The sequence below is a fragment of the Cyprinodon tularosa genome, unplaced genomic scaffold (genome assembly GCF_016077235.1).
Source record: "Cyprinodon tularosa strain WSP-4 unplaced genomic scaffold, ASM1607723v1 ctg313, whole genome shotgun sequence".
NCBI classification, from domain to species: Eukaryota; Metazoa; Chordata; class Actinopteri; order Cyprinodontiformes; family Cyprinodontidae; genus Cyprinodon; species Cyprinodon tularosa.
In genome coordinates this window covers 1845945-1859673 of record NW_024039023.1, presented here as the reverse complement: position 1 = coordinate 1859673, position 13729 = coordinate 1845945, and the positions used below count along the sequence as shown (strand labels likewise).

General features: G+C 38.0%; 1 protein-coding gene across 5 annotated transcripts in view; it reads left to right on the top strand.

Moving 5' to 3' along the window:
- LOC119788298 (microtubule-associated serine/threonine-protein kinase 3-like) overlaps nucleotides 1-13729 on the top strand; it is a 54690-nt gene that overhangs the window by 5566 nt on the left and 35395 nt on the right. For 4 of the 5 annotated variants that reach the window (XM_038292553.1, XM_038292552.1, XM_038292551.1 and 1 more), the window contains exons 1-2: nucleotides 3750-4222; nucleotides 10311-10399. In XM_038292553.1, the coding sequence (XP_038148481.1) occupies nucleotides 3966-4222; nucleotides 10311-10399 (346 nt within the window). In that variant the 5' untranslated portion in view covers nucleotides 3750-3965. Of the gene's footprint in view, nucleotides 1-3749; nucleotides 4223-10310; nucleotides 10400-13729 lie in introns of those variants that run through there. The other variant, XM_038292554.1, reaches the window with a different exon arrangement.

The following is a 13729-nucleotide window of genomic DNA, read 5'->3' as shown; positions in this document are numbered from 1 at the left end:
GAGGAGATTTAGGAATGCTGCAGCTCTCCCCTTCACTCCAAGAACACAATGTGCAACTAGGGGTTTAGGGGGGGGGGGGTTATCTCTATTTTTGGATGCATTGCGTTGCAGACGTGGACAATTCAGACTCTATTAATAAACACTGAAGCTTCATTATCTTACTGTAATTTATTGTCTTAATGTTGAGAAGGGGGGATCCAGAGAAGTGCGTCAGTGCATCGGAGGGACAGTTTATGGTAAACACAAGGTCACTTGCACTGCATCGTTCACCCTCTGCATCAAAGCACTGGGACAAGAGCCACGCTTTCGCAGGCTGCGTTAAACCAAAAGGAATTATTTGGAAACACAACAAACATGAGCGAAGATATTGTATGGGTCCGTCCAGAGATGGAAATAAAACAGCTGAGCATCACCCTAAAACTATGAAGCGGATTACTTACTAACTTTATTCAAACTTTTACCACAAAATGTCTTTACTCTGAACTGGTAAGACTCTCATCAAAAGAGAACTCTATCACTCACAGGTGGGAAGGTTGAAACATGGGATGCATGTAGAGATGAAACGGTTAATCTTTAAATAGATAATAAAATACTCTAGTTAAAAAATTATCAGTAGCTGAACAAGATTTTTTTTAAAGGAAGCCATTTGCTGAAAGAAAAATGACAAACACAGGGTAGTTATTAGGGTAGAAATGGAGAAATAATGCAAACATTTAGCATTTTAAGTGAAAAACCTTCTTATTCTGTATAAAAAGCTCCTCAAGTAGTCCCAACTTAACCTCATTCAGGTTCTGTAAGAAAAAAAGAAGAAGAAAAATCTCTCATAAAACACCATTAGGTATCCACATATTTATCACATAATTGAATAAAATGGGTAAAACATTGGTGAAATAAATAGCTAGACAGAGCCATAAATGTATGAGCATCTACTGCAACCGAATCATTTCTTCTAAACTAAAAATTAATCATGCATTTGGTAGTACAGTAAACCCTCGTTACGTTCCAAAAAGAACCCGCGATAGGTGAAACCCGTGAAGTAGAAACCTTTATTTTTTTAAAGTTATTATACAATGAAATACTCCATACAACATTGAAATCAAAGAACAAAAACTTTTTACAGGCCCAAGCATTTGTTTAATAAATAAAAGTATGGTATAAACGTTAACTACTGTACTGTAAAATAATATAGTTATCAAAAAATAAGTAATAATTTTAATCATCAATACGAACTGAAGAGTTAATATTGCGGGGATCAGCACCGCCCCGCCGTGACGGATTGGAACGGGAGAAAATGAAAAATGATTATGAAAAAAAATACAAAGTACAGTAGGACAAATAGTGACTGACGTGTACAGTAAAGTATTTCACTGCTGTTCTGACGGAGCCGCTGCATCCTGACTCAGCTCTGTGGCCCTTTTTTCTTCTAAAGCCTTTCTTCTAAAGCAGCTGTGTTTTTTGGAGAGAAGAACATAGTTATCGGTAGTTGTTGTCGCTCTTTTTTTCTTCTGGGCCAAAAGATCCTTATAAACCGACATGCCACCATTAATATATTTGACAATAAAGTTTAACAATGCATGATGCAAATCCGTGAAGCAGCGAGACTGTGAAAAGTGAACCGCGTTACAGCGAGGGTTCACTGTACAGTATTTGAATAGTCTATTTTCTTAACTCTGTCTCTTATTATGTTTTTATACACTTTTTTTTAAGGTCGACATTGTGTGACCACTTCTGCTGTAAACTTTTATTGCTGCTCTAATGCCACAATTTTCCCATTGTGGGACAAGAAGGGTATTTACTGTTTCTATTTCTATTGTAGAACCACTTATAGTTTAATTAAACATCACACATTGTGTCACAAATACATTTTTTTTGTAGTTTTTTTCCATCATTGGATTGGGGCAAAAAAATGAGTCTTTTAGGAAAAGCAAAGGAAAGCTTAAAGGACAGCTTAGCAGCATTAGATGCTAACTTGGCATGGTTTTAGACGCTCTCATGGGAAAGGAAGCACTACACTAATTTGTCAGACGCTAACAGATTCTCAGTGTGTAAAAGTAAACAGACGTTTTGTTTGTTTGAATACATTTTCCGCTCCGCTGCTCTCATGCTGCTGTGTGCAGGTTTGACTTTGAACCATCTGAACCGTCATTTCTTATGTGGAGCACCGAAACGGAGCAGAAGCCATAATTAGAGCGAAGGCTGTCACTGGGGCCTGCAGGGAGACTCGCCCAGCCTCTGTGAGAGAACGCCACTTCTCGCACACTCGGGCTTTTTGCCGGCAGAAACGACCTCTGATGACACTTTATTACAGAAAAGCCACATGGAAGTGGGACCAGTGGTTATGTGCCAGTCATAGTGGGATTTTTCTTTTTCCTCCACTTTTCCCCTTCCAGGCAGTGGACTCAGCAAATTAACTAGAGCAAGCTGAAGCTCTTTACTGTCTACTTATAACCGGCATAATGCAGGTTAGCAAGGCTGACAAAATGAAAAGGCTGTAGCTGTTCAGAAATACGAGTATTTCCAAGCACTGGTTTGAAAACGATGCATCTTGTCTATTAAGACCGATAAGATTTCCTTTCCTCTGTTTCTGCCTGCTATATATTTGGTTGGATATCTCTGGAGGCAACAACTGCTTCAACCCAACCCTACCTTCCTTTTAGAATGTATGTTATACTGAGACACTTATTTGAGACCTTAATCATTTGAAATGGTTGTCCCTCTCTGTTTGTTTTCCTAGATTTGCAGAAAGTTCCTAAAGTGTGATGACCATGTTTAGGGGGGTTACTTTTAGTTCAAGTTTCAATTGTAAATTATCTGGTTTTAAAGTGTAACTCATCCCAAAATTCTTTTTTTTTGTGCATAAGCTAAACAGACTGGGGGGATTTGGTGCTAATCTATTGTTATTGTGTAACAACCAGCCTCCCTCTAATCACTGTTCTTCAATATGTCAAATTAAGCCTCTTTTCACTTTAACTTGTCCTGACCTCAAATTTTCCTGTGTACTTCCCTCTTTGGTGGAGTTTTCCAAAGCTTCTTGATGGTGGGGTGATGTTTTACAGTTTGTTACACTTTAAGTATCCTTAAAACTTTATGGGCTTTATATATATTTTTTCCTTCTGGGAAAAAAACAGCTCTGTGGATCTCTGTCATCCTTGCAACCTGCAGGATTCTCTGATCAGCTGTCCTTAGACTCCCCCAGGAAACTACAAAAACAAATAAATCACTTAATCAACAATAGAAAAAAATTATGAAAATAATGAACTAGAGAGCCCAACTCCTAATCAAACGACTTACAAATCAAACTCACTTTTGAGGATGGTAACAGCCAGAGGTACAAAGCTGTTTTTGCTACAGTTTCAGTGTATAACCTTCATAGTTTTGGTTTTTGAAATTACTTTCTTTTTAAACCTACTCCATCTGTTTCCACATTTGCAATCCCTTTGTAGTTTTAAAAGTCAAACAGAAAATGACTCACGGTACAAAGGTGATTAAGGTGAGGCTCTCCTCAAATAAATGAGCTGTAACTCTCTGCGGAAGAAACGGCAGATTTTTTTTTTCCTGCATTCAAGCATTTGTTCTGCATGCGCCCCGCTGGACACTCTGACCCAGAGGACCCGTGTTAAGGGGCCGATCTTTTAAAGCGGCGTGAGCACAGCAGCGTGCGTTAATGATGCACTGCTCCTGTCTCATCTCCCTCCTCCCTCCTTCACAGGATGTGAAGTGGTATATGCCTGTTACATGATATGAAGCATGTTGAGCGAAGGGAGCAGGACGAGTGTTTGGTACACAGAACTGTCGCAGGGAGCAGGGCCGAATCAGCCGGTGTTGGGTGTCACGTCCCTGCTGCAGCGGAGGTTGTCAACACTTGACCTGGATCACGCTCTGCGTGCCTTCCGTGATCCGGTCCGGATTACTTTTTTTTGTTTGAGGACGGAGGAGGACGACGCGCCCTCTGTGCCAGTGTGTTTATGCCGCAGCTGGCTGCAGATGGGTCTGCACTGAGGAAGTTTGGACCTAAGGACGGCACTTGTCAGCGGTGCTCTGGGGGTCATAACCTCTTGAACCCAAGCGGCCGCCGCTTCTCTTTGGCTCCTCAGAAGCCCCCTTTACATCTCCCCCTCTGGCATGACGTGGACACGATGTCAGATTCTAGCCCCTGGACGGTGTTGTCCAACTTAAACGTGCCACATTTCTTCACCGGAGCCCGTCTGCGCCGATCCCAAAGGTACTGTTTAAAATTTTACGGTAATAACGGCTCTACTTCAGCTTGTGTCATTGTGCTAAATTTGTTAGCTGAATATAGAGATTAGTCATTAAAACAGTAATTATGTTGCAGTTTGCAGAGCAACACATTGTTGCTGTGGGTTACCTTCACTTACAAACAGTTATTTGAGCTGTTTCTCCAAGAAGAAGATGGGTGGCTCCTTCTTGCCTATTGTGTATTATTTGCTTTGTCAGTCAAATAATAATTAGATGTGGGTTGTTGTTTTATTTGGCAGTCTCCTCACACAGGATGTTTACCTTCCTGTGTACCATCCCAGTTAAACAGTGAGAAAGTGAAGAGGATATATTTGTATCTTTGTAAGTTATAGTTTGCAATCACAGATGAGAAATTGTATATTTAGTCTCTGAACTGCCTGTGAGAAATTGTTGGCCTCTATTTGAGACTGTAGACTTGCTTGCATTGTGAACCATGTGTGATGCTGTGTCAGAAAGAGTTTTCTTTTCTTTATGCATTTCTTTCTGGGATAAAAGCTGCATAGGATCCTCATTCTTCCAGCTAAGCCTCTTGATCTCAGCTAGTTGTCTGTCACTGGGACCACAGTATTGGTGAATGTCTGTATAAAGATATTTGTGTTTAATCCCCATCCTGACCTCTTTTTTTTTTTTTTTTTTCCCCAGTGCACGACGGCTTAAAATGAAATAAAGCCCATTTTTGGTATTATTATTTTTTCTGCAGAAAACGATAATCCATGTTTGTCGATGATGCACTACTGTATATTATGTATGAAATATGTCAAGTTTCTATTAATTTTAATTTGTTCATATTTTGATGTGTTTAGACATGCATTTTATAATAGGTAAAGTAAAAATGGTAAATTCTCATCAAAACAACGCTAACTGATACATTTTAAGGAAACAAAAGTGCTCCTTGGCTTTAATCTGTAGGCCATCTCTCCATTTTTAATTCTATTAATAGATGCTTAAGATGACTTTGATTCCAGGCCTGTCACTGCATCTCAGCAACTTTATTTCATCTCACAGTGGCAGCTCACCTCACATGTGACAACAGAGCTCGACTTGCAGAAGTGAAAAATATTAATCATGGCTTCTTGTTGACAATGGGGCAGGTTAAGGATGTAGGGAGTCTGAATTAAGAGCTTTGGGAATCAAACCAGTTTGATCTATTTTTTGCTGCTTCTCCCTCTTGCAGATATGAAGAAGAGTTGATGTCTAAGAAATTAATTTTGACAGATTCAGATTACTTTGTTGATGGGAGGTAAAAATAAACCGATCTGATTTCACCAGTGCCTGTCATGAAAACCCTAAGAAGATATTTTTAGTTACTTAAAGGAGAGTTTTCAGGCTATTTGGAGTGCAACCAGGATTTGATGAGTTGGAGAGTTTATACAGACAGATCTGTTCAATCAGTTTAACATGTCTTTAGAAACACTGGCCTACTTTCTCCCTATCATCCCCTCAAAGCTTCACTAAACCAACATGATTATCTCCTTCATTTGCAGAGGTACTTCTACTAAAGCTTAACCACTAAGCAGATGTAAGGAAGACAACTTTCATGCCATCACACCCTTTTTTTTAAAAGTAATCCAGTGCTTCTCAGTATCAGTAATCCGTGAGGGGATGTTTCCTATGCTGAGATATTACAAAGAGGGTGGTTAAATAAAGGCTTTGCTGGGCAGCAATGGTGTATGTATGGACGTTTGATTTTCTCCTGACCTCACAATTCCTGATCGTGAGAGGCTGATCGGCCCTTGTTACCACCTGTACACTACACGATGCACGAAGGAAAATCAGGATGAAAGTAGACTCGATCGAAAAATTCTCGTACTACTGGAAAGTCGCCCCGAAAAGGGCAATTCCAGGTTGATTGGCAGGATTGCGAAGCAACAGGAAGTCACAAGCATCACACCCTGGGACCGGAAGTTTTTGGCCGCCATATTGCGCACCTTGCCAATTGATCTTGAGCTTAAATCAGAGCTGCAGTTAATTCAGTATACGAATGATGCTACCACACCCACCATGCCTAACCATGAGGAAACTTGATCTCTTGTCCCATATATGAATTATTACCTTTCTTTACCAATATCTTTTTTTTTTGCCGCTCCTTCACAGTGGCCAGATTTCCATTGTCTGTAACCAGAGTAACCATTGGCTGCTGCTTTGATCAGTTCACTCATCATCTGAATATTTCTTGTTTTTTCTCCAATAGTGCAACCTTTACTTAACCATTTTCAGATGACTTATTAAACACTATTCATTGACCTTAGGGTGTTGTTTTGTTCTCTAACCCTGCTTTACACTCTTCTTCCTCATCCTCCCTGCGCTGTATGCTTTGTTTCTTGGTTTTCTTCTTTAGTGTTCTCTAACAAATCTCTGAAACAATCAAATATGCTGAGAATACATTACACGACAAGACGTAATAAATAAATGGCATTTTTAACCTCTTAAAATCCACCTCATTTTGGGTAATCCTTGCCTATTTTGCATACCCAAATTTAAAAGCTAATAACTTAGTAACTGTAAGCCCAAATTACACATACAATACATTATTTGAAAGCTAACACCCTCTAGTTTCCTAATATATAAATACAAATTGGGTGACTAGAACACAGAACAACCTGCATCAGTTCAAACATGACTCAAAGTTGTTGTTTTTTTATTCTCTGAAATGATAGGTCTTTTTTGAAAAGTAGTAATAAAGACATTCTTGTAATAAAGACACCGGCGACTCAATGGGTTTTAAAAGTTTAAAGCAACAAAAAAAAAAAAAAAAAAACAGGTTTTATCTTTGGGTGGATTACTACAGCGGAGTTGAATACAAATCCATTGCAAAAGAAGAAATAAATATTGAAATGTTTTTCTTCCATTTTAAATTTTAGAGTCCAACTGGTACTAAAACTTAAAGGTAAAGGGACGTCTGGTTTCAGGTTGTATATAAGCACCAAGATTATTTATTTTAAATTTCCGATTCTACAATGTTGATCAAAACAAAACCTTATTCTAAACGACTTAAGTTACCCATAACATTTTCTTAGATTTTTTGCAGTAAATAGATGGGGGAGAAAAATGTATTTCTGCTCCATTTAAAAGCATATTGCCAAGATTCTGTTGACTTTTATGATGCTTTTATTGTAGCATGAATACTTGAAACTTTTATTTTTAATTTAGAACGGTCCCACACTGTAGTTTAACCCCCATCTAAACACAATGACTGTTTTCCTCTCTAAAGTGTGATACCATCGTGGCTTTTGACATTGATGCTCTGCAGTGGTACCTGTAGGACCTGCTCTGCACCACTGTCAACAGAGACACAAGGACTGCCAGCTCATGTTTGAGCATCCTTGCAGTAGCCTCAGTGAATTAGATTGTTTTTGATCACTGCTGCAACACAGGCAGGGGGGCTGCACCAGTAACTGACTGACTGCTGTTTTTTTTTTTTTTTTTATTCCTGAGGCTTTTTCTTCAAAACAAATGATGCTTGAAATATAGTAAATGGTGCATCTGCTGGATAAATCTGATTGACTCTTTATTAAAAACATATAAATCATAACATTTAGCTCTCAGTAAAATACTAAGGAGATTTAATGTGGGATTTGTAGCATCCAGATAATTATGGTATAACATTTTAGTGAACTCTGCTGAAGATGGTTTAAGTCTCTGAGGGGTTTATGTAACAGCATGTCATTGATTTAAGTCCACGACCTTGAAGTGAATCCATGTTCTTTAGGCTTTATGTGCTTCCAATGTCAGTCTCTAATATGAAGCCATAAACTGTCATGCTAACCAGAAGCCACTCTTATAATAACTAATCCTTTATTTATTTTTTCTTTTTGAGGGTAAAAAGTGGGTTTCATTTATGAGTCATATACAGTTGATCACAGTGGCTCCTTGTGAGTCACAGTCCTGGAACAGCATGACCAGAAAACATAAAGGTATAAATGCTCTGCTCATATCAAGGATTTTTTTCCCCCGGTCGATTATAAACCAAAACATTATGTCACTTGTTTCTGTGGTGCGTGTTTTTTATTTTGACCCTGCGTACTTAGGACTGTGTCTTCCTGTAAATGGGCGTGTTGTCTGCTCTTAAGAGCATACTTTCACTTCACTCCTTACATCATAGGAATAAAATACCATGCAAAATAAATACCTTGTTCAATTTGGAAAATTCCAGGGATTGAGTTAAAGGTTACCTTGAGTATTTACCAGATTAATCTATTTTTTTCCCTTAGATGTGGTGAATTTATGTTATACTAAAATTAAAAAATATTTTTAAATTGATGTGGCCTTTTCTTTAATTTCCCCCTACGGCTTATTTCCACGTGTCATGCAGATTTTGGGAATTAAAGGTTAAAAGATGGCTTTAGATCATTTTAACTACTAAAGAACAACCTGTAGCATAAATAAATTAAATAAATCTTGCTTTGCACTTAAACAATCTGAATTATAAGATTTTGCCTTCTAATTGAGCACATTTATACCCAAAATAGGAAGAAAATATTTAGTAATGACAGTGTACGATTTTAAAATGACACACAGTCTCATTTTTTTTAGCTCCTTCAAAGGAGAAAGGACAGGAGAGCGTTCCAATTAAATTACAGATGTGTTGGTCAAAGTCATGATATGCATATAGGAAAATAGCAAAGCTAAACATAATTTTTCTTTTTCTACATTTAAAGTCCAAAAAAAAAGAGAGAAAATCAAAAAAACTTCCTTACATAAATTCACTTTTTTAGTGAGTTTCCATCTCACAATACAGATCAAGGCCTTTAACCAGGGTTGACGGTGGGATCTGTAGTTCTCTAATACGTTTTTTCACAATACTAAAACGTCATTGATAAATTACACATTCATTTTTGGCGTTTTTGTAGCTGAGAATAAAAAAACAGAACTCATGGTTTTAGATAACTATGTAGAAAAAGCTCCTAAAATTTGTTTTTGGAACTTGTAAAGTTACACAGTGTCGCTTTTTAGGGAGGGAATTTGTTGTTGCACATATTTAAACCTTTGTTGGTTTGAGTCTCGATAATGATGTGATGATGATGATGGTGGTACTTATGATTACTGCAGGGTGATTAATGAATGTGTAGGAAACTGAGCAAGCCTAAATTACATAGAAATTAGGTTTGTGACAGGAGGGGAGGATGAATCTTCTTTCCAGTCGTAATACAGTGATGTACAATTTAAGTCCTTGGATAATATTCCTAAAATTCAGCTTAGGGTTTTATTTGAAAACACAAAGCTTGATTTTTGAGAGGAGCTTTTCAGCTTTTTAAACAGCAAAAGTTAATACTTTAAGATAGCCTTATAAAACATGTCATATTTAGGGATTTTTCATGTTTTTTGCATGATCTGGTTTGGTTTCCTACCATCCAGGAGCCACATCACATCTATCCTAAACATATAATTTACTAATCATTTAACCCTGCCTCTACTATTAGGGTTCATTTAGATAATTTAATCAAACAAATAGAATATTTCCCCCTATAGCTGTGATCCAATATCGGCACCCAATTGGCCATATGCATGAGCAGCTGGTAAAAAGGTATGAAAGGGAACTTTTAGAGCCACATTTGAGTCCAGTAGAAAATAATAATCTGTAAGTGGGCGCACTGACCGCCCTGAACTCCCAATGGGTGCCTTAGGTGGTGTTACTCTAATGCTGATCCAACATTTTAAATTTGTATTTACGTTGTGTTGTTTGACAGTTATTTGTTTCCTCTTTGATTTAAAAAATAAAAAATAAATAACAAATTTGAGTTTCAAAATTAATGGTCAGAAAGGTTGTGATTTGTTAAGTTTGCCGTGTATGCCGTGTATGAGTATGCCGTGACCCCTTGACTGTCCTGCTTTTATATTTATCTGACACATCTTCAGGCTAGGTTTTAAACACTTCTTGTGGACGTCATGTTGGGGAACGGCACCTTGACTCCCAATATATAGGACTGAATAGGTGTAGAACTTTTACCAGAGCTTTAAGCCTTTTTTTGCTCATTGTTATTGCCCTGTGATGCTGCTCTATTTTGTACAATTTGCGGGTTTTACTGTCTAATATTGGCATTTGGTCGTTGCAGCTGTCGAACAAGCAACAGAAAGAGCCTGATCGGAAGCGGTCAGTCATCGGGTTTACCACGACCGCACTCTCCACTCTCTTCTCTTACAGGTGAGTTCATGCCCAACACTCGTTCATGTCAGCTAATGTGTGAGTACGTCCCGTCCACGTTGTGTTGCACATAGAGGGGGGCCGTTAATGCACTGTGTTCTCTAGCAGGAATGCTGTCTTATTGTGTAGTGCAAGAAAAAAAAAAAAAACTGGAACATGTAGCAGCCACAATGACACAGATAGCACCTGTTGGTCAGGGCTCTTTTTTCCCTAGATAACCAGGACAGGAGTACAGAGTAAATATAAGTAATAAAAAATAATGATCAGAATCATTATCAGGTGACAAGCGTTTTTGCCTCACATTTTGAGAGCATGATGCTTCAGTAGGTGTTGTTTTGTGTCTTTTCGTTTAATCACCGGTTAGGTCAGCGCTGCGGCTCAGAATTTAACGGTGCAACAAATTAAAAAGACCCTGATTGTTTTGGGTGAGGAAATGGTGGCCTGCTGGGAGGAAATGCATAGGGCCAGAGGGAGGGAGACCTCATTTACCACAGGGCGTTTTATTTCCTGCTATTGCTTAGCAAACACTGTGCTGCAACGAGGAGTGTTTAGTCTGCGTCTTGACCTGATGAAGAAGCCCAGATTTCAAGATGGATTCAGGCTCTGAAAGCCCCAGTGCTTTTAGTAACGAATGTGTTCAGCTTTGGGATGACGTAACACTGTGGCTAAGGCGTAATATTTATAACAAAGGTAAGAGAATGAGGTTTTCTGATGCTATTCTTGACTGATATTATGATGCATCTGTATTAAAAAGTTTTATCATCTTATAACCTCTGGTCACTTAATTATGTGATGGCTCCTGCTGTTAAATGTGTAATGCATCTGATCAATGTATGAGGACTGTTAAAATTCCAACTTCTTATTGCTAAGCTTACATTAGCTCTGAGTTGAGTAGCAAAAAATATGAAAAAGTGAGAAATGCATAAAGGATTTTGGTCTTGCTTTAGTCAACTTTAATTTTTAATATTCAAAAATTATAAAAACTGAGCTTTGATAAAGCACCTAATCTACTTTTTTATTCTTTTTGTTGCTCCAAATAGATCCAGTTAACTTAAACAAAGAGTGTAGCAGACAACAGGCATCTGAACTCACCCGAATGTTTGCTTGAATATATATGTTTGTGCAGTCTGTGAGATAAACATACGACTGTTGTTTAAAAAGAATCTAAATGTTTATAGGAAGAAGTACTCTAGAGTTTAAAAAAGATGGGAAAACAATGTTCACTAGCATTCAGCAAAACCACCAAGAGGGCCAAATTCCACGTCTTCATTGGTTTCAGGTATAACATCCCAGTCTGTGGCATCTGGGTACTGAATGCAAACCTTCCTAAAATAAATCTGTTTCTGGAATAAATATAATTTTAAGCATCACTGCCTTAAATAAATCCATTTAAGGTTGCTATACGTGGAAGAAATAGACTGTTTTGACAATCTATAAAAAAACGGATATCATGGTATCATCTGCATAGCATTTTATACCCGTTTTATGATCTTTGTGTTTCCCCTTGTCTTGCTTTAGCTACTTATGGTGCATTTCATGTTGCAGACTGGATTGCAGTCAACTTGAATGCTGCTGCTGTTTTACAGCTTTGAGGTTAAAAGATTACTACTTGAACTGTACAAAATAGTCAAATAATGAGCCTATTTCAGATCTATGGTATACCAACATCATTAATCGATCAGATAAACATCAGATTTCCTGTGTGCATTATTTTTTCAGCTATAGGTTTTCTCTGTTTTAAGTGCAACGTTTTTGTGAAAATACAGACAGTCAATAAAAAATAAATATCTAAAATCCAATTATCAGTTCTCCTGGCACTTTTAGGACCAAGCTACCCTGGGTATAAATGGAGCAAAATAGCGTACCTTAAGTGGCATTTCTAAAAACTTCTGAAAACCCAGAAAGTTGATGTAGAAGAGTTTTTTTTACACATAATAAAATGTAGGATTTGCACTAATGACTAAAAACAACCCTTGGGCCTCTTAATGTACTGGGAAAAAGACAATAATGTGTTGTCTCTTAAAGATTATCCAAGTTGTGTCCTTCTAACTTTTTTTCCTCCATAACCTCTGCCATCTTCGCACGGAAGTTATTTAATCATTTTTAGAGAGAATGACATTTGGAGTTTAGTGTTTTAAGCCTCAATAATTAACTACTGAGCAGTTAAATGTTGGGGAAAGGAATGCTACAAGCAATATGGTGCTGAGAGACCACTAAATGTCAGAGAATGCATCTTACTAAGGGCTGCTGGTGTCAAAAACACACACTAAGTGTGTTTTTGACACTAGTTTGACATTTCTAAGGGTGGTGAGGACTTAAGAATAAAGACAGAGGAAACATAAAGATGTAGGAAACTTTTGGAAAGGAAAACTATTGTCAACATTTTGAGACTTCTATGGTTGATGGAGGAGGAGCCTTTAATTGCTACCTGCCTTTTAAAATGATGCTGGTGAAGATTCTCAGTCATCCAGGTCATAGTCATTCCAAAAAAAAAAAAAAACACCAAACCACTGGACTTTGTTTTCCAACTCTGAAGTCGTTTTCGCTTCCCATCCAGGAAGCTTTTACCAATTCAAAATGTCTGAATTAGCATTGAGTTCCAAGCTTTATAGAGTAGCCCCACAAAGCCTTGTTTTGGCTTAGAAAACGTGCAAATCGAACTGAAAATGATAACTTTAGAAACGTTGAAAGACGGTTGGAAATCTACTTGCTCTTGATTCTCAAGGGAAAACACACAAGGCCTTTGTTTTACGATAAACAGCTGCTTTACAGCAACTGCTCTGAAACATCTTGCAGTATTTTATACCGTTGTGTGCTTGGCTATGGAGCAAAGGAAATGCAATACAATCACCGCTTGTTATTCTGGCATTAGTGATCAACAAAAGCTCATTCATAGAGGGCCCATTGTTTCGTGCATTTTCAGATTGCACAGGTACTTGTTTTGGAATAACATCAGCTCTCTATTCAAGTGTCTTTTGTAATACTTTCCCCAAGCAGGGGACTACTTTCCTCCTATATGTTTTAAACAAGACGGGCTCCGGTTTTAGAGGCTGCACCCTGAACATGTGTGGAAGTGTTTTATTTATCCCATTGCAAATGATTCATTATTGCTATTAGTGTTGCATAGTTATGGTAGCTTGTTTGCATCCAGTATATTATGCCAATTTTCTTCTCAAGCCAGGCAAAAACTGTATCATCTTTTGCCCTTTTTGGGCCGAATCTCCAGTTGGGTGAGAAGTTTTCGATCGGGCCGACTTTCAGCCCGATGATGTGTTGTGTAGTGTACAGGGGGTAACGAGGGGCGATCAGCCTCTCACGACCAACCCACGA